This window comes from Pongo pygmaeus, chromosome 10, assembly GCF_028885625.2.
Source record: "Pongo pygmaeus isolate AG05252 chromosome 10, NHGRI_mPonPyg2-v2.0_pri, whole genome shotgun sequence".
NCBI lineage: Eukaryota > Metazoa > Chordata > Mammalia > Primates > Hominidae > Pongo > Pongo pygmaeus.
This window is the reverse complement of record NC_072383.2, coordinates 120848674-120869847: the sequence shown is the minus strand read 5'-3', so window position 1 is coordinate 120869847 and position 21174 is coordinate 120848674. Positions and strand designations below refer to the sequence as shown.

The following is a 21174-nucleotide window of genomic DNA, read 5'->3' as shown; positions in this document are numbered from 1 at the left end:
TTGTTTTGGGGTTTTGTTTTGGTTTGGTTTGGTTTTTTTGGAGACAGGGCCTTGCTCTGTTGCCTAGGCCAGCTGAAGTGCAGTGGCACGATCATGGTTCACTGCAGCCTCAAACTCCCCAGCTAACACCATCCTCCTACTTCAGCCTCCCAAGTAGCTGGGGCCACAGGCACATGCCACCATGCCTGGCTAATTTTTAAAATAATTTTTGTAGAAGATCTTGCTATGTTGCCCAGGCTGGTCTTACACTCCTGGGCTCAAGTGATCCTCCCGCCTTGACCTCCCAAAGTGCTGGGATTACAGGCGCGAGCCACCACACCCAGGTGCTCTGCAGTAGTTAACTCACTGCCCTAAGACGCTGTTCCCACTGCTCCTGCTGAGCAGGGAGGCAAAGGGAAGTGGTTTCTCCTCTGGAACCAGTGGTCCTCCTCCCAGCCCACCCCCAGGATCAGCAGCAGAGGTGGAAGAAGAGAAGCCAATTTCAGAGCACCGGAGCGACGCAAACCACACCAACTGGCACTTTATTCAAAACAATGATGGCTTTGTCAAGCACAGCCCAAGAGCCAGTTGAAAAACCTGCCCTTCCCTCCTAATTTCTACCCTCAAGTCCCCGTGACTTTGAGGCACCATGTTAAAAAGGAGGAAAAAAATTACACAGAAACCAACATCAGCCAACCCATGTGACCTGACAGAAGGCAGGCCAGCTGCCCTTCCAGGATGACACATTGCTGGAGCTGGCTGTTCTGCAGCCATGGGTCGCCTACTGGGCAGCTCAAGCTCCCAGGACACATTTAAGTCTCACTGATCTATTTCCAGTGATCCCAGCCAACAAAGAACAAAGAGCTGAAACACAGCACTGTTGTGTCAATCTTCCAGTCGTCTGGGAGGGTAGCACACCCCAATCTCAATCTGAGTTGCTCAGCAGGGGTGGCTGCTCCCCATCTTTCCAACAACCTAAAAGCTGCTGCCCCAGGGCCCTCTAGGACAGGGAACAGAAGGAAAATCTCTCTGTGGGGAAGAAGTGGGGGGCACCGGAAGAATAGATGACATAATTTCTCACACCACACCCTGCCCTGCTCGCTTCATCCCTATTTTACCAATCAGGGTCAGTCATCTCCAACACCCCACAAACACACCCATAGCTCCAAGGAGCCAGCAACAAGCACACAAACAAAGATAAGCAAACAAACTTATCAGGCGCAGCGCAGCTGGCTCCACACAGGCCCTGCCAGCTCCTCTGCAAGTACAGTCTCTGGTAGGCTGCCCTGAGAAGGATCTGAAGGAGGCCGTGCATAGCACCGGTGAGCTTACCTACCTGCTGGCTCACAGTACTGTGCAAGGTCAAGGCCAAGGCCAGGCCAGAGCTGAGCTGCTGAGTTCTTTGCTTCCCTATGGACAAAACCTTCTGCCAAGGTTTCTCGTAGCGGGGGAGAAACCCATGGATTCCAAAACTAAAGGGAAACAGAGACTGGCCCAATAGATAAGGGAGCAGCCTGGGAGAGTAGGGAGCTGGGAGCAGGCATTCCACCGGGCCAGGAAATGGAGCCCTCAGTAAGGAGCTCTCAGCAAGAACACAGCAGGAGGATGGCGGGCAGTGTGGAGACACCGGCCTTCACACAGCTGGGCCTGAGCAATTTTAATTAATTAATTAATTTTTTTTTTAGAGGCAGGGTCTCACTCTGTCACCCAGGTGGGAGTGCAGTGATCATAGTTCAGCAGCCTCCAACTTCTGGGCTCAAGAGATCCTCCCGCCTCAGCCTCCTGAGTAGCTGGGACTACAGGTGTGAGCCACCACACCTGGCTAATTTTTTAGTTTTTGTAAAAATAGGGTCTCGTTATGTTGCCCAGGATGATCTGGAACTCCTGGGTTCAAGTGATCCTCCCACGTCAGCCTCCCAAAGTGCTGTGATTACAGGCGTGAGCCACCGAACCTGGCCCTGGTTATGTTTTAAAATTGAGGCTGGGTGCAATGGCTCACACCTGTAGTGAGGCCAGGGTGACAGGATTGCTTAAGCACAGGGTTCAAGGCTGCAGTGAGCTGTGATCATACCACTGCACTCCAGCCTGGGCAACAGAGCGAGACCCTGTCCGCCCAAAAAACACACCCATAACCAAAGTCCTCATACCTTCGTCCAACAGCTCCTCTGCCGAGCACTCTCCTGACAATGCAAGTGTTAGGACAGACAGACCCACAGAAGCACCACAAGCGAGCAGCTGAGAAGCAAGGCTGCCAAGCCAGAGAGCGGCATCTCCGGACACAATCTGATAAAAAATACTTAAATCATTTTTCAGAGCGTTGAGTCAGCTCTTCCTTCCATGTACCAAGTCATTCCCCAGTTTTGTAACTCGCAGGGACATGCACCCGCAGCATTCCAGTTCCACGTGAGAGCTCACGCCGGCTGGGGGGACTCACACCTGGAATCACAACTCTCACAGAGCCTTGCTCTGCCTACCTCAGGCACAACAAACAGCCAAGGGCAGGAGTCACCTCGGGGACACTGCGGTCACAGCCTCGGGGGTCTGTCAGCAGCGCACCACAAGGCATGTAAGCTGCGGCATCAGTCCTGCGGGCATGCTGCTGACTGTGCGTTCTACCCCTGCCCCACAGCAGGCTGCTGGACAAACGTGAAAGCGCAGGAGCTTTCAGTCCCGGACTCAGAATAAACAGGCCACCATTCAGCTCCGTGCCTGCTGACCACCATTCCCCTAGACACGCCTGTCCCGGGAGGGTGGGAGAGTGGGACAAGGAGGGGTGCCTAAAGTGGTGATAAGAATTACTGCCATTTGTAGAGACTTGAAAGCTTCCCAGGGTAAAGGCTCCTGTCAGGAAGGAGGAGGAAGCAGAGATATTTTCAGAGAAAGTAGCCAACCAGGGGTATGAAAACAGAGATGAATGGAACAGGGGCCCAGAAACACGGGAGGGGTTACCAAAAACACCAGGGAAATATTCTCAGTGATCAACAGAGAGAGAGAAAATAAACAGTAGTGCATCCACACAATGAAATACTATCCAGCCATTAAGAAACACTGCAGAAGCCAGGTGTGGCGGTGCACACCTGTGGTCCCAGCTACTCGGGAGACTGAGGCGGGAGGATTGCTTGAGCCCAGGAGTTCAAGGCTGCAGTGAGCTATGATCACACATTTGCAGCCCAGCCTAGACAACAAAGTGAGACCTATCTTTAAAAAATAAAAAATTGCAGATGGATATTTTGTGGCTTGGAGGGATGTTCACACTCTATTAAATGGAAAAAATACGTGGTGGCCCAAGCCTGTAGTCCCAGCTACTCGGGAAGCTGAGGGAGAAGAATCGCTTGAACCAGGGAGGCGGAGGTTGCAGTGAACCGAGATCGCGCCACTGCACTCCAGCCTGGCGACAGAGCGAGATTCTGTCTCAAAAAAAAAATAATAATAAAAATAAAAGTAAGGAAAAAATATATATACTCACCATGCAAAAAATAAAACTAAAAAACAAGGTCTATAAGGATAAACACTAGAGAACTGACAAGTTATCTCTGGGTGTTGTAATTTTTATTTCTTTCTTTTAGCTTTACCTGTATTTCTGAATTTCTATGATAATTTGAAATGCAACTTGAAAAGGTTAACTTTAATTTTAAAATGTAAAAAAAAAACTATACTATGAACATAGAGAAATAACAGTGAGTAAAATCTGGAAGGAGGCCTGAAAGATGTGGACAAATTCCAAAAAGTAAGGTCCTAAGCTTTAAAGAATTCCCCAACTTTTCAGCAAACATGTCTCCGCAGAGGAAGCACTGTGTCGCGGATAAATACAAACGCTATTTGAATCTGGATTAGAGGCCTATGCTAAAGCACTTAAGAACCATAAAGCTACTTGCCAACACCTTTCCAAATCAGATCCAAAAGCCAGAGCCAGGAATCCTAAGGAACCTGTGCAAGGTGGCTACACAAGCAGTAAGTGTGCATGTGTGTGAGTGTGTACTGCAAACACACACCCCCCCACACACCAACATACCACACACACCAACACACCACACACACAGACACCGCACACACATACCCACACATCCCACACACAAACCAACACACACACCAACACACCACACACTCACCACACCGCACACAGACACCACACACACATACCCACACCCCACACACACCAACACATACCAACACACCACACACAACACACACCAACACCACCCCACACAGACACCACACACAACACACCAACACCACACCACACAGACACCGCACACACATACCCACACCCCACAAACACACCAACACACACCAATACACCACACACACATCACACACACCAACACCACAGACAACGCACACACATACCCACACACTCCCCATACATACCACACACACACCAACACCACACACACCAACACCACATCATAGAAACACTGCAAACACACACCCCACACACACCAACACACACACCAACACACCACACACATAACACACACCCCACACCAACACCACAGACACCGCAAACATACACACCCCCCCAAACAACCACACACGCCAACACACTACACACACAACACAACACACAGACACCGCACACACACCTGCACATACACCAACACACCACACACACCAACACCACAGACCCTGAAAACATACACCACACACACACAACACCAACACACCACACACACCAACACACACTGCAAACACACCCACACACCACACACACAACACACACACCACCACACCCACCGCAAACATACACCCATACACACCACACACACACCAACAACCACACACAACACACACCACCACACCACACACACAGACATCGCAAACACACACCCACACACCAACACACACACACCAATACCACACCAGACACCGCATACACACACCCACACACCCCACACACACCAACACACACAACACACACCAACACCACACACAGACACTGCAAACATACACACACATCCCACACACCCCACACACATACCAACACACAAAACACACCACACACACACCAACACACCACACACACCAACACACCATACCAGACACCACAAACCCACACCATACACACCAACACACACACCACACAGCGCAAATACACACACCCACACCCCGCACACACACCAACACACCACACACCAAACACCCCACACACACCACACCAGACACCACACACACACACCACACACACATGCCAACACACACACCAACACACCACACACACCAACACACCTCACACACCAACACCACACCAGACACCGCAAACACACACCACACACACACTGACACACACACCAACACACCACACACAACACACACAGACACTGCAAACACACCACACACACATCACACACACACTACACCCACACCACACACACCACACAGGCACCGCAAACACACCCCACACACCAACACACCCCACACACCAACACCGCAAACACACACACACCACACACACCAACACACCACACACCAACACACACACCACAAACACACACCACACACACACACTACACCCATACCACAGGCACCGCAAACACACCCTCCACACACACCAACACAGACACCACACACACCACACACCAAACACACACCGCATACACACACCCCACACATACCAACACACACACACCCCACATATATAACACACACCAATACACACCACACACATAACCACCCACACACCACACACACCAACACACACCACACACCAACACACACAATACACAGACATTGCAAACACATTCCACGCACCCACACCATACACACACTACATACAGACAGCACAAACGCACACCCCACACCCACACTGCACACACACCAACACATACACCCCACACACCTCACACACACACCACACACCAACACCCACCCCCCACAGACACCCACCCCCCACACACTACACACCCCACACGCCAACACACACATCAACACAGACCCCACACACATCCCACACAACAACACATACACTGGGGAAGCAAAGCCGAAGATATGTAACATAACATAAAATGTGCAGGTCAGAAACTAAACAAGAGCCAAGACAGAGCCCTCCTCAGTCTAACTTAATGTTGTAATTTTGTTTCAACTCCAGCCAAATCAACTGTTTATAGAATTCAAAGTATTGTCCCTTTCCCCCATCCCAAAATTACCCTATGCAAACAGTCCCACCTTAGTCAAGTATGGTGGTGATGCTGAGGGGTGATAGCTTAAAATGGAATGTAACCTATAGTCCAAGAATTTCACAAAATGGAGAATATACCCTCCATTCCCAGAACAAGAATACTTAAAATCATCACCCTAGCTCCTCATAACTCAGAGTAACTAACTGTCTCCTAGGCACATGCATACCTCTGGGGTGTACTAGGCAGTCTTAGATTTGGTATTCAGAAGATTATGGTCCTGTGACTTTAAACAGAGCAGGGCCAAGAAGGTAGACATAGTGTAAGAACACCTAAAAAAAATCTACCTGGACCGGGCTCAGTGCTTCACACCTGTAATCCCAACACTTTGGGAGGCCATGGCAGATGAGTTGCTAGAGCCCGGGAGTTCAAGACCAACCTGAGCAACATGGCAAAACCCTGTCTCTACAAAAAATACAAAAATTAGCCAGGCATGGTGGTGCATGCCTTGTAGTCCCAGCTACTTGGGAGGCTGAGGCAGGAGGACAGTTTGAGCCCAGGATGTGGAGGTTGCAATGAGCTGAGATTGCGCCACTGCACTCCAGTCTGGGTGACAGGGAGAGATCCTGTCTCAAAGAAAAAAAAAAAAGAAAAAAGAAAAGAAAAGAAAAAGAAAAGGAAAAAAAAATATTTCTTGTGCCAGAGCCGTTCTGTGGCAAACAGCACACCGCCTTCATCGCTTAGGCCAAGACTCACTTCTAAACTAGATTCAATCTAGATTAAACTCACACCCCCAGAATACCTAATAGCTGAATTCAGACCTTAAAGCCAGATTTCCTCCAGTTTTTCAAGTATGTCGAATCTCATAACGCTAGGCTCACATTCCCACGTGGCAAGAATCACCTGAAGTTGAGTGACAGCTGCTCTTTCAGCAAACACTCTGTAGCTCACCACCACAGTCTCCACTACTCCCCACTGCCTGTCATTGAGACCAAGTCAACTGCAGTTTATGCTTACAGTTTCCATAACAAAGAGAGACCTCTCCATCACCATGACTTCATGAAAAGGAGGCAAATAAATAACAGAAAAGGTCTTTTTAGCCTTACAGATATCCTATTTCCTGGCCCTTGTGAGCATTTAAGTTTGTGACCCTTGACCCAGATAAAAGAAGAAAAAGTCTTTTTTTGTTTTGTTTTGCTTTTTTAAACAGAGACAAGGTTTTGCCATGTTGCTAAGGCTGGTCTCAAACTCCTGAGCTCAAGCAATGCACCTGCCTTGGCCTCCCAAAGTGCTGGGACTACAGGCCTGAGCCACTTGCACCCGGCCATAAAGGTCTTAACAAACTAACTTTACAGAGAGTGATTTGGCAAGCTCTGGTGCAAGCTGGAGAAACCAATTCCCACGTCATCTTCAGTCTAGAAGGAATGCTCCAAAGAGGTCACTTTCCCAAACACTCCTCCACTTACTGTACACAGTAAAGATAAAGAATCATGGAATTTCTAGACACTGACATAGTTAAGATCTCCAAGATCATCTGATCTTGCACTTCCCAAGTCAGATTCCTAAAGATAATGTTGAAAATCAGAACTGTTTTCAATATTTTTTAAACAATAACAGCTTATTGAGACATAATTTACATACCATCAAAGTGACCCTTTAAAAGTGTTCAGTGGTTTTCAGTATATATTCAGAGTTGTGTAACCATCGCCACCCTAATTTTAGAATATTTTCATCACAGCCTCAAAAAAAAAAAAACCCATTAGCAGTGACTATCCATTTTCCCTTTCCCCAGCCCTTGGCAGCCACTGCTCTGCTTTCTGTGTCTATGAGTTTGCTACTCTAGGCCTTTCGCATCAATAGATCACATACGTGGTCTTTTGTGTCTGGCTTCTTTCACCTAGTGCAGCGTTTCCAAGGTTCTTCCATGTTGCAGCATGTATCAGTACTTCACTGCAAAAGTTGTTTTCAATATTTTTTATTTCTGGGAAGATAGCTTCAGGTAGATCAATGTTTTTAAAAGTATTTACTTGCTCATGATAAAGCCATGATGGTCATCCTTCAAATAAATGCAATTTTCCTAACATTTTATTAAGAAAATTATCAAACATACAGGGAAAGTTGAAAGAACTGTACAATGAATACTCAAGTACCCACCACCTGAATTCTTACAATTATAACCACTAAGCCATCTCTCCATCCATTAATCCATCTTATTTTGTTATGTGTTTGTTTTTTTTTTTTTTTTGAGACAGAGTCTCGCTCTGTTGCCCAGGATGGAGGGCAGTGGTAAGATCTCGGCTCACTGTAACCTCTGCCTCTCGGGTTCAAGAGATTCTCCTGCCTCAGCCTCCCGAGTAGCTGGGATTACAGGTGTGTGCCACCACACCAGCTAATTTTTTGTATTTTTGGTAGAGACAGGGTTTCGCCATGTTGGCCAGGCTGGTCTCAAACGCCTGACCTCAAATGATCTGCCTGCCTCGGCCTCGCAAAGTACTGGGATTACAGGTGTGAGTCACCACACCCAGCTGGGTAAGGCTTATTTCATTCAACATAATGTTTCTGAGATTCCTCCATGTTGTGGCATATACTGGTAGTTTGTTTCTTTTTACATTACGGAGTGCACTTTGTTCCTAAGGTAACATCCTTCAAAACAGAAAGCCATGGAAGAAGAGCAAGGTTGGCAACCATGGCTCCAGTCTAAGCCTCTCTCTTGCATCCTCCACCCTCATGGGCACCAAGACTTAGAGGAGCTAAGGGGCACATGCTAACCAGCCGCACCACTGTCTTGTGGCTTCCAATCCCATCATCTTTCCACATACCTCACAGCCATTTCCTTCTTCTCATCCTGTAAGGAAGTTCCTAGCTGATTCTATAAGAGCCTTATTATAGGAAATGGGAAGTCAATACGCGAATCACAAAGGTACTAGGTGTCCCCTCAAAAACATGTCAGGAAAACAAAATGTGGTACATCCAAAAAACTGAAGACTATTCAGCATTAAAATGAACTAAATACCTGATGTGTGCTACAACATGGATGTACTCTGGGGATCTTACTGAGGTGATGGAATGTCCCAGCACTGGGCTGTGACAATGACTGCACAACTAAAAAAAAAATCACTGAACCTTACACTTACAATGGGTGCATTTTATGCTATGTAAATTACACTTACAGAAAGTTGTGTTAAAAAGAAAAAAGCCTGACTACAAACGGATGAAAGAGTTTTCTGCTTCAAGGCAGAGAAAGATCTGCTTGATAATTTAAAGACAAAAGAGGCAATTTAAAAGACCCTGCTACTCAACTAGAAAACAGTTGTTTAAAACACCAAGCTAGGATAATTATATACTGTTTTAAGAATGCACTGAAAGCGTTTCCTTTTAATAAATAAAAGGAATTTATTGATTCACTTTCTCTAAAAAGCTTAGTATCAAGTTATCTGGGCAGGTCCCAACTGCCAGTCTTAAAATGAGGCAGCCCATTGTGAACGTGCTGGTTACCATGTGACCATGTAACCATATGAAGAGGTTCTTCAGGGTGTTCTGTTTTATTTGTTTGTTTGCTTGTTTGAGACAGGGTCTTGCTCTGTCATCCAGGCTGGAGTGCAGTGGTATGATTATAGCTCTGCAGCCTCCACTTCCTAGGCTCAAGGGATCCTTTTGCCCCAGCCTCCCCAGCAGCTGGGATTACAGACAGGCACCACCACACCCAGCTAATTTTTTTTTTTTTTTTGTAGAGATAGGGGTCTCGCTACATTGACCAGGCTGGTCTCAAACTCCTGGGCTCAGGCAGTCCTCCCGCCTCAACCGCCCATGGTGCTGAGGTTACAGACATGAGCCACTGCACCCAGCCTCTTCAGGCTGTTCTTTAAAAAGCTAGAATACTGGGTGAATATCCGAAAACCAGGCTAATTCCCCTACTTTCTACATAAGAAGCTGTTTTTTGTTTTGGTGACCGAATTTGCCTCATGGGAGCAGAGCAAACACGGCCGCCCTCCTTCCCTGCCCACAGGCCTAGAAGGAAGGAATAGTAACCAGCTTTCATAGTGGATCGCCCACTCGTAGAATATTCCTCAACAGAGAAGCTGCTTTCCTCTCCAATGCCTGAAAACTGCCCCAGGTGGCTGCTTCTACCCACAGCCACCTCTTTGCAGGAGCTGCTCCATCTTCTTGTAGGAGCTTTTTCTGACTCCTCAGTCTTTCCTCTTCACCATTGGGATTCTTCATGCTTACTTCCGAGACTTAAAGGTGGATGACATGGAATCCTGTTCCTAGAATTCTTTCTCCAGATGCTGGAGCCCCTTCTGGAGCTACCAAAATCACCCCTTCTCTACTGCCTCCTTCTAGGAGATTTTTCTGATGGTGCAGTCAACTCCCAAATACATCAAGAATGCTGGGCTTGGAGAGGTCTCTAGGGTATTCAAAGCAGACAGTATTTCTCCAGCACCACCAGACTCAGCTGAGCAGAAACAGCCCGCAGGAGGTGCATATTCCACGCCACTCAGAACGCAAGCTCCAAACTCCAAAGCCTCCCCTGGAGAGGGACAGCAGAGCGGGAGGGGCAGGGGAGCAAGAAGAAACCTAGGGCACCTGGGTAGGGCAAAGTAGGCGGCTGTGATGTCCACCACACTGACAGCCCTCAGCCCTTCTCAGGGAAGCTGCCCGCCCACAGCTCTGGCTGTCAGGGCAGCCCCCGGGCAGCCGAGCTTTGTGCACTGTGGTGTCCTCAGCGTGACATACCCCAGCTTCACAGCTGACCGCTCCTTCCCCAGCCTTCTTCATTTCAGTAATGGCCCCGGCTGCCCAGGCCAAACCTCAGAGTCACTGTTGATTCCTTTCTTCCTTTCATCTGCCAGGTCCAATTCACCAGCAAGTCCAAAAACCACCCTGAATCCAGCTCCTCACCACCTCGCTGCTACCGTCCTAGTCTGAGGCTGGAGCTCCACAACCGCCCAACTGGTAGCCTCACTCCTGCTCTCACCCTCCCTAGACCCGTCTCCTGTAGACTGGCCCAAGCCGCCCTGTGGAGATGAACCAGTACTCCCCAGTGCCACCAAAACCATCTCCTAACTTCCTACCCTGGCCCACAAGGCCCCTTGCCTCTTCTATCTTACCTCCTGCCACTCACTCCTGCCCTCAACATTCTGGCCAAGTCGGCCTTCTTTCTAACCTTGCGATGCGCCAAGCTCACTCCAGCGAAGGCCTCTGCCTGGGCCTCTTCCCGCACCTGGAACGACCATTGTGCCTGGCTCCTACTTGACACTTAGGTTTCAGAGTTCACCCAGAAAGGTCACCTCCCCCAGAGGACTTCTCTACCCAGCCTAAAGTAGCCACCCACCCTCCAGTACTCTCAAGCCTTCATCTTCTATTCTTGCCTGCACTCACAATATAAGACCTGATGTGCTGACAATCCCCCCACTAGCATGGAAGTCCCATGAGGGGAGAGGACTAACCCGCCTTGCTTACCACTGTATCCCCAAGGGCTAGAACCGTGCCTGCACACAACAGGATGTGCCTGATTAATACTTCTGGAGGGAAAAAGCATTCGTGCTGGTGCGGCCAAACCCAGCTCATAGCCAGCCTCATGCTCTAGGGCCCGGCCAGCCAGGCTCCCTCTCAATTAGCCCTCATAGGGCTAATTCAATTAGACAACCGCCAAGAGTGTTGATGGTCCCAGGAAGCTCATAGCAAGGTCCATATGTGAGATACAGGCCATGGCAGGCTCAAGCTGGGCGGATCCAGAAGCTCCCAGGAGCAGAGCTTTGTACCAGAAAAGAAACAGGGTGGTGGGTGACAGCCGGCGGCAGCGCAAGAAGCAGGGCTGCAAAGACGGCAGGGCTGGCCTGTGAGAGCCAGTCTCTTCAAGGCGTCTGGCCGGACAGTGAAGAGGAGCATCTCCCCTGCGGGGGACCTGGCACTGCCTGGAACCCAGGACCAGTCTCCACTGAAATCGGCCAGTCCTCACAGTCCTGGAATTAGCATGAGGTGACCGGCACCCCCATTCCACAGGCCAGCACGAGGGTCCCTGATCCACGCGGCCAGAGAACTCTGCCAAAAACACACACCCTGTGGCCTGAATTCTAATCACAGACAAGAGAACTCCAACAAAATACAGAAAGTAATCACCTAAGACACTGGCTATCTGGACTGCACATTTTACACCCAAGAAGTAATTTGATTCTAGGGAATGCGAGCTCAGGCTCTCATCAGCCATCACATAAATCCTTTAAAAAAAGGAAAATTAACTTTCTACAATACCCTATTATAGAAATTATACCAGGGAACAAGGATCCACTTTACAAACCTTTCCTTTTATAACCAGGGCCCTCCTATCACTAGATCCCCTCGCTGGTGACGAGGACCCACGGCATAGCTCAATCTTAAGCCCGGCGTGGGCTCCTCTGCTCTCCTGTGGTGGGAGAAGAGTGAAGATGAGTTTCCTGTTGTCACTGTAACAAATTACCGCAAACTTAGTGGCTTAGAACAACAGACTTTATGATTTTACAGTTCTAGAGGTCAGAGGTCTGATTTGGGTCTCACAAGATTCAGCAGGGCTGCGTTCTTCCCAGAAGCTCTGGGGGAGAACCCGTCCCCTCGCCTTTTCCAGCTCTGAGGGGCCCATATTCCCAATCCCGTGGCTTTCCTCCATCTTCAAAGCTGCCAACAGCAGCTGACGTCCTTCCTCCGCTGCTCACTCTCTGGTTCTCTCTTTGATTCCCTCTTAATTTTAAGGACCCCTGTGATTACACCCAGGCTCACTCAGATAATCCAGATAATCTCCCTATTTTAAGGTCAGTAGACCAGCAACCTTAATTCCATCTGTAACCTTAATTCGCCTTTGCCATATAACCTAGCGCAGTCACAGGTTCTGTAGATGAGGATGTGCACATCTTTGGGGGGCCATTAATCTGCCCACCACACCTGTCCAAGCAAGCCACGATACAAACACCATCCAGCAAAAGCACTTCTCTTGTTGTCCCACTCCACACCAATGTCCCCTAAAGCACCGTTCCATAAAGGTTGTGTTTGTCTCTGCAGAGCTCAAGATAAACACAATTCACCTAACTTGTTAGCCTGCAAGTAAGAAAAGAAAAACAAACAAACAAAAAAACAGCCTGACCAACATGGTGAAACCCCGTCTCTACCAAAAATACAAAAATTAGCCAGGTGTGGTGGCATGTGCCTGTAATCCCAGCTACTCAGGAGGCTGAGGCAGGAGAATCGCTTGAACCCAGGAGGCGGAGGTTGCAGTGCAGTGAGCCCAGATCGCGCCACTGCACTCCAGCCTGGGCGACAGAGCGAGACTCCATCTCAAAAAAAAAAAAAAAAAATTAGCTACAGATTATAAAGTTGGCTTCCAGGTCCCTGAGTGTCCCTTTCAATCCACAGATGATTCTTAATCTCCTAGGATGTGCTGAAGCTGTTAGGCTTAGCGGGGAAGTCAAAGGTGAAGACGGCAGGGATTCTGATAAGCCAGGATCACATAATGACACAGGCTGAATGACATCAGGGTGGCTTCCAGGGGGATGTGACGTTCATGCACTCTGGGAAGCACACGGTTTCACCAGCAGGGAGGGCAGCCACAGAGAGACATGGAGTGGCCCGAGGCATCCACCTTCCCCATCTGGGTTTCCCCCTCTGGAGAGGAACTGGCATTTGCACTCTCCTCTAACAGAAGCCGGGCTTTTGTGGGCAGATGAGGTAGGTCACTCTTCTCCTCGAGACACTTTTCCGTGGACATGTTGTGTAACCTCTCGGCAACACAGCTAATTAACTTCTGAGCTTTGGTTTTTTATTTTTTATTTACTTATTTATTTTTTAAAATGAGGATTCCACCACCACCTACCTGAGACGGTTGTTGTGTGAGTTGCTTAAGATCATGTTAAGAGGCCAGGCACAGTGGCTCACGCCTGTAACCTCAGCACTTTGGGAGGCTGAGACTGGCCGATCACTTGAGGTCAGAAGTTTGAGATCAGCCTGGCCAACATGGCAAAATCCTGTCTCTACTAAAAATACAAAAACTTGGCTGGGCGTGGTGATGCATACCTGTAATCCCAGCTACTTGGAAAGCTGAGGCAGGAGAATCGCTTGAACCTGGGAGGCGGAGGTTGCAGTGAGCCGAGATCGCGCCACTGCCCTCCAGCCTGGGTGACAAGACCAAACTCCGTCTCAAACAACAACAAAAAAGGTCATGGAAAGAGAATGTGGAACATAGTAAATGTTCAGTCTGTATGAATTCTCTTTTCTTCTCCCACCCGGAAAATAACCTCCCTCCATCCTCTCCTCTAACCTCGTCACCTGGACTCTTTCCCCAAGTCTTCCTCCCCTTCCTCTCCTTCCTCCCCTTCCAGCATGTGGGCAATGAACCAACCAGCGTCTACAAGCAATGGAAGTTTGGTCCCGCACCACTAAAGCGGGGAGCACTGGGGCTTCCTGTTGGGTAATGTAATCGGTAATCTTTGAGAGTTAACAGCTAAAGGGGAGATACACATTAAACCCTGATGTCAGGAAAACCATCCGCACTGCTCCTGGTCATGTCAACACACACACACACACACACACACAATCTGGCTGAGACATCCTTCTCAGTAGTGTCACAAGACCTGGTCACAGTTATCACAGCCCTTACTAACTGTTCTATAACTGTCTATCTGTCCCCACGCCTAGCCTGTGAGCCCCTTGAGGAGAGAGACTGTGTTTTTCATTTCTGCAGCCCCGGCTCCCAACTCAGTTTCATCTCTGCAGCCCCGGCTCCCACCTCAGTGCACACCCTGCAATGGCACACTATCTAATGGTTAAAGACTGAAGAATGCAGGAGAAGAAACACTGCTTATCTTCGGTATGACTGCAAAAGAGAAAAACCAATTTAGTATTTGCATGAAAGGTTTCCACTTACAACTGGTTAACTGTGCCTAGCATTAGACGGTACCTCTATTGAAAACTCAAAGTTTGGAGGACACAGCGCTCTAACCTTTAGCCCTTGCTACTCCTTAAGTCTGGCATAGATTCCCGCTTTGATCAAGAATGAAGGGTTAGCCGGGCGCAGTGGCTCACGCCTGTGATCCCAGCATTTTGGGAGGCTGAGGCAGGCAGATCACCTGAGGTTGGGAGTTCGAGACCAGCCTGACCAACATGGAGAAACCCCATTTCTACTAAAAATACAAAATTAGTTGGGCGTGGTGGTGCATGCCTGTAATCCTTGCTACTTGGGAGGCTAAGGCAGGAGAATCACTTGAGCTCAGGAGGCGGAGGTTGCAGTGAGCCGAGATCGCACCATTGCACTCCAGACTGGGCAACATGAGCGAAACTCCGTCTCAAAAAAAAAAAAAAAAAGAATGAAGGGTTACTATACAAAGCATTCGTGGAGGGGGCCACTTTTTAGAAACTTACATCCCAAGGCTATCTTCCAAGCCCTAATTTAAGTCTCTCCAAACACCCACTTCTTAAACAGAAACCTATTTTCCAGAAACTGCTTATCTCTAAATACAGAAAAAGACTATCTCTTCCCCCCACCACCGGAAATATTCATACCAACGCTCCCTGAAATAAGGAGTTTCTAAAAAGGCAAAGAAATGGAACCAAAACCAACCACAAAAAGGTACACACTCAAGTGTTCAGAATCTGTAGGTGGGGGCTGGGCACAATAGCTCACTCCTATAATCTCATCGCTTTGGAAGGCTGAGGTGGAAGGACTGCTTAAGGCCAGGAGTTCAAGACCATCCTGAGAGGCATAGCAACACCCCATATCTACAAAAAATAAAAAATTAGCCAGGCATAGTAGTGCATGCTCACAGTCCCAGCTACTCAAGAGGCTGAGACAAGAGGATTGCTTGAGCCTGGGAGGTCAAGGCTGCAGTGAGCTGTGATCACATCACTATCCTCCAGACTGGGCAACAGAGCGAGACCCTATCTCAAAAAAAGGAAATTCTGTGTGGAGGATATACATGTGTGACATTCCTTACAGTGTTAAGAGGGCAAGAACCATGAACTATGTTCTACAGTACATAGCTCCATTGTAGAGCCTCAGAAAGCACCCGGCCAAATCAAGAATGCTTCTATTTAGTATTTGTCAAGCAGGCATTCGAAAGCTCAGCTAAGACCCTGGTTAGATACACTATTTCCTTCAGTTCATAGAACTGATGAATGCAGATGCAGAACTAAAATTCTGCCATAACCCACTTGCTATGCGGAGCCCGTTAAACCCTCCTCTTGTGTGTTACTTGCCAGGCACTAGCCCCATTCCCAGCTGCATTCCCAGAGGTTATCTCTGCTGATCCTCACTTCCACCTTGCAGGGAAATTTTATCTTTCCCATTGAATAGCATTCTTAGACTTCAGAAAATGTATGCTTAGGGATTTTTTCCATCATTAACACCTGGTTTGCCTCGGGGAAAGGCAACCCCTTCTCTCCAAAATGTCCCAATAATTGAGCACATGTTTCTGGACCAAATCAAGACCCTTCGCCACAGGGCTTCTCAGCAAAACAGAGTGAGAAGGACAAGGAATCCCATCTGCACGGTTCCCTACCCAGCAGGCCCTGGGCACACTCACATCCAAGTCCTCAAACACCCTGTTCCCCACCCAAAGTCAGCCCCGGGCAAAGACCCTTCAGGAAGTGAAGCCCTGCCAGTTCAGGAATGGATCACAGTCAGAATCCCTAGGCCACTTCTCAGGACTCGGTAAAAAATAACCACAACTTCCCCTGCACTTGGTTCCTCCCCAAAGAGCTGTTGAACCTCATCTGGAAACAGCTGGGAGGCGGCAGCTAACAGGAAATCAAACAGCAACAAAAAAAAGCAGAGTGTACCACGGAGAGTTAGACAGCTAGAACGAAGAGGCCAGGCGACAGACAGGAAGTTGAAGTTAGAAAGAACCTAGGCCAGAAACAGTCACACAGAAGAGGAGACCCAGCTGGCCTTCCTCAGCTCGGGCAGGAGGGGAGGACCCAGATAGCCAGCAGGGAAGGCACGAACCCCACCAGGATGGAAGCCAGACAGGCTCTGAGGTTAAGTCTTCTTTCTGCCCTGCCCCCAATCCCTTTTTTTCTTCTTTCTTTTTCTTTTTTAGAGATGGGGGTCCTGCTACATTGCCCAGGCTGATCTTGAACTCCTGGGCTCAAGCAATCCTCCACCTCGGCCTCCCAAAGTGCTGGGACTACAGACATGAGCCACCACGCCCCACGTTGCCTCCAATCTCAACCTTCCTTCCCTGAAAGCCAGGTAGCAGTCCTCACTAGGAGAGCTGGGGTCAGAAACTCACCTTCCTCTAGCTTCTTTCTGTGCCACAGACTACAGCCCAGACAACTGGTTTTGAGTCATTCGTCTGTCATCCATACCAAAGTTCTACACTGCCAACTAAACCCAGCGCTGGACAAACCAGCCTCACACAGACAGACAAAGGGCATCTTCATGAGAAATGACTGGACAGATCCCATCTGAGGGCCTGTGGTGCTAGACCTTAGGTGGCCGACCTTAGACAGCAGGAGACCTTAGGCACAGGGAAAAGCAGCGAAAGTGAGAGAGCCAAGACAGCAAGGTAACCTTCTTGCACCAAACTGATGGTGCATTTTGCAATCAAGAAAGTTAACTGAGCAATGGCCAGCTGCCAAAATATTTTTGAGAGAAATGAAAAAAAAAATGCCATTACTAAAATTCTTTGGTGTTGTTTAATAAGCCTTTAGGTTATCCAAACAGAGTGCAAAGGGGAGACTGACTTAGTTTTCATTTAGCAGAGCTTACTTAAGTGAGACCTTTCCAGTCCATGCCCCCCGTGACTCATCCATTCTCTCACTGTATATGTAGAAGTTTATATTAAAATAAAGAAGAGGATTAAGTTTCTTAATAAGATACATTCCAGTCTTTCACCTCGAGCTTTGTTTGAAAAGGCTCTCTCAAGGCATAGCATATGCTGCGATCCAGTCAGGTTTGATTCCAATGGAACTGCTCAAAATCAGACTGGAGGGCGCACAGGGCTGCAGCCTCAACACCATTTGTTTTTTAAAAAGCAGAACATCTTTACAGGCTCAGTGCCAGCTCAAACTGGCAAGACCAGAGAATCAGCACAGACTGACCAATGTGCCGGGTAAGGGGGATCGGAGGAGGAGCCACGGGAACAGATCATCAGGGAAACTTTCAAGAGAGGAAATAGGGGTGTTTCAGGAACATAACAAAGAACAAGTTGACTAATCGTTTATTCCAGGGACCGCGGCGGTGAGGGGGGTGCCATCCAGGGCTAAGTATCTAATATTTTAACTCCAGGTAAAAGCATAACATTTAAACCTGGATATGCTTGGGGCTCACAGCTCTCTTAAAAAGGTGAGGTGAGGGGGGCAAGATATTCCTGCTCTTTTATTACGCTGTTTATGGAGTCTCCTAGGAAACTTCTCCCGAGATGCCTCCAGAGCAGACCTAAGACAGCCCCCGCTAGTCCAGCTCCTAATGCAATAAGCTTAACTCAGCAGAGATCCTATCATGAGCTTTCTGCAGGGCCAAGCTGCTCAAGGCCGCTGCTGCCGGTCCAAAGAAGTTCTGTTGCGCAGACAGAAAAGTTACCTGCAGCAAATACCTAATATTCATAATGGGAAAGGGAGAGAGAGTGAAAAAGTGCTTTAATCTTTGAGGGCCAGGCATTTTCTGTGACTTGGAAAAGAGGAATCTCTGCCCAGAGCCGAATCCACATGTCAGAATGGTGTCTGGGATATCTGCCCTCAACAATGACATCTCCCTCATATAATGTTTCAGGACCGGCCAGAAAACCCTCCAACTTGCCAGAAGGACAGACTGCACCTCCAACAGCTGTGGCACCAAAAGTCTTCTTAGGAGGCACCCAAGGCCCTCCCGAGATGGGGGAGGGCCTCCCGATGAGGTCGTAAGGGGGCCAGCCTCCAGGTGCAGGGACACCTAAGTCTGGCCAAGCACTGGAATAAGCAATTTACCTATCTCACTCCATCCCCACAACAGCCCCTTGGAAGCAGACACTACAGTCATTCCCCTTTTATAAAGGAGGAAACAGGCTCCGAGGTGTTACAACACCATTAAACAGCAGAGCCGGCCTCCAGTTACCCCGAACAGGTGGTCCTGACCGCTGCTGGATATGGGGGAAACACATAAAGCGTTTGGAGGAAGGAGTCGATAGAGTCGGGTAACACAAGATGCAGCCAGTGTTTATACCTCTTCCTCGTCCAAGATCGGTGGCCCCAGGACACTGGAGGGGAGGGCCTGGATGGGGAACGTGAACCCGAAAGGACCCCGGCACCGCTGGCAGGAGAAGAGGCCAGGACCCCGGCCCCTCTGGCAACGCGGGGAACCCCAGATCCATAAACCCTCCCGAAGGAGGAAGACCCAAAGGGAATACACGAAGCCACGGGGTTGCCAGGCGGCCCTTCCCTCCACGCTTGTTTTGTCAAACAGGGGCCTCCGGCCGGGGCCTCAGGGGGTCGCGGGGGTCCCTACCTGTAGGCCAAAGTCATGCACTCGAAGAGCTTGGTGAGTGAGGCGTCGATGGACAGGTGGCAGGAGCTAGTCTTGCCGAAGCTGTAGGTCTGGCACGTCTGTTTGTTGACCGTGTCGAAATCGTAGCCCTTCTTGGGCGGGTGCTCTCGGTGCGGCGACGACACCATGAAGTGGCCGCTGTGGATGATCTGCTGGCGGCGCGGAGGTTCCTCGCGGCCCGGCCCGGCCCGAGGCGGCGGTGGCGCGGCGCTCGCGTGGGCCCGGGCCGGGGTGGCCGCGCCGGAGGCGGGCGGCGGGGACGGCTCATCCGTGTCCGAGTCGTCGTCGTCCTCGGGCACCTGGGGCTTGAGCAGCACCTGGCGGCCCCGGCTGCGGGGCCGGCGCGGGGAGCACATGAAGACGTCGGCGGCCATGAGAAGGGCTCGGCCGGGGGCATCCCCCGGAGCCCGGGGCAACGCTACAAGCCCGCAAGGCTGAGGGGCGCCGGCCCGGCCCGGCCCGCGCGCCGACTGTCCGCGAGCGCGCGGCGCGGCGGGAGGGGGAGGGCTCCGGCCCCGGCGTGACGTCACCGAGGCTTCTGGGCCAATCGGCTGCCCGCGTCGGCCTCTTAAAGGCGCAGGGGAACCTTTCCTTAGCTAGGCGGACCAAAAAAAAAAAGGGAAGCGGAGGCCACGCCTCCCGGCCGTGCCCCTCGCCACCTCCTCCTCTCCCGGCGTCCGCGGGTGCTGAGGAACACGGTGGCCGGGGGGAGCGGCTCGCCGGTGTCGCGGCCTGGGAGAGGCGTCGGCGGAGTGGGGCCGTGCTAGTCCCGCCCCCGCCCCGCTCCGCGCCCCGGGAGTCGCCCTGCGGCGTCGCCGCAGGCCCGGCCGGCTCCACGTGGTGGGTGCGGGTGGGGCTCCTCGGCCTCCATGCCCTGCTTTCCCCTGCCGGGCGGTACCGACTCCTCGCAGCTCACGCCTGACTTTCCCGGACCTGGTGGCTATTGTCCCCATTATTCTCATCGTATTGATGGGAACACTGGGTGGGTGAATACCGACAGGATTTTTCTCAGACCTGGAGTCCACAGAGCTGGGAACTTGCTTCCCCTGCGCGTCCCCAGCTCGGCGCAGCTGTTGAGTGGCAGCGCCCCTGAGCCCAGCGACCTCCAGACCCCAGCTCTTTTAACTTCAACTCAGCATGCTGTTGTTATTTTTTTAAAGTTTGACGGACGAGCCAGCCCCCGAAACAATTCTAAAAGGGGAGTATCTGAGCCAGCGTTTTCTTCTCTGTCAAATGGTGAACAATCCCGGTTTCTCAGAAACTTGCGACAGTTTAAAAATGGCTATAGTGGGGCGCGGTGGCTCATGCCTGTAATCCTAGCACTTTGGGAGGCCCAGGCGGGTGGATCACTTGAGGCCAGAAGTTCGAGACCAGCCAGGCCAAGACGGTGAAACCCTGTCTCTACTAAAAATAACAAAAATTAGCCGGTCGTGGTGGTGCACCCCTGTAATCCCAGCTACTTGGGAGGCTAAGGCAGGAGAATCGCTTGAATCCCGGAGGTGGAGGTTGCAGTGAGCAGAGATTGCGCCATTGCACTCTAGCCTGGGCGACAGAGCGAGGCCCTGTCTCAAAAAGAAAAACAAATAAATACAAATAAAA

The 21174-nt window shown here is 50.0% G+C and overlaps 1 protein-coding gene across 2 annotated transcripts in view; it reads right to left on the bottom strand.

Annotated features, from left to right (window-relative positions):
• Positions 1 to 20063, bottom strand: part of MLXIP (MLX interacting protein) — a 67362-nt gene extending 47299 nt beyond the window's left edge. For both annotated transcript variants that reach the window (XM_054441799.2, XM_054441800.2), the window contains exon 1: positions 19537 to 20063. In XM_054441799.2, the coding sequence (XP_054297774.1) occupies positions 19537 to 19949 (413 nt within the window). In that variant the 5' untranslated portion in view covers positions 19950 to 20063. The remainder of the gene's footprint in view (positions 1 to 19536) is intronic.
• Positions 20064 to 21174: the final 1111 nt, after the last annotated feature.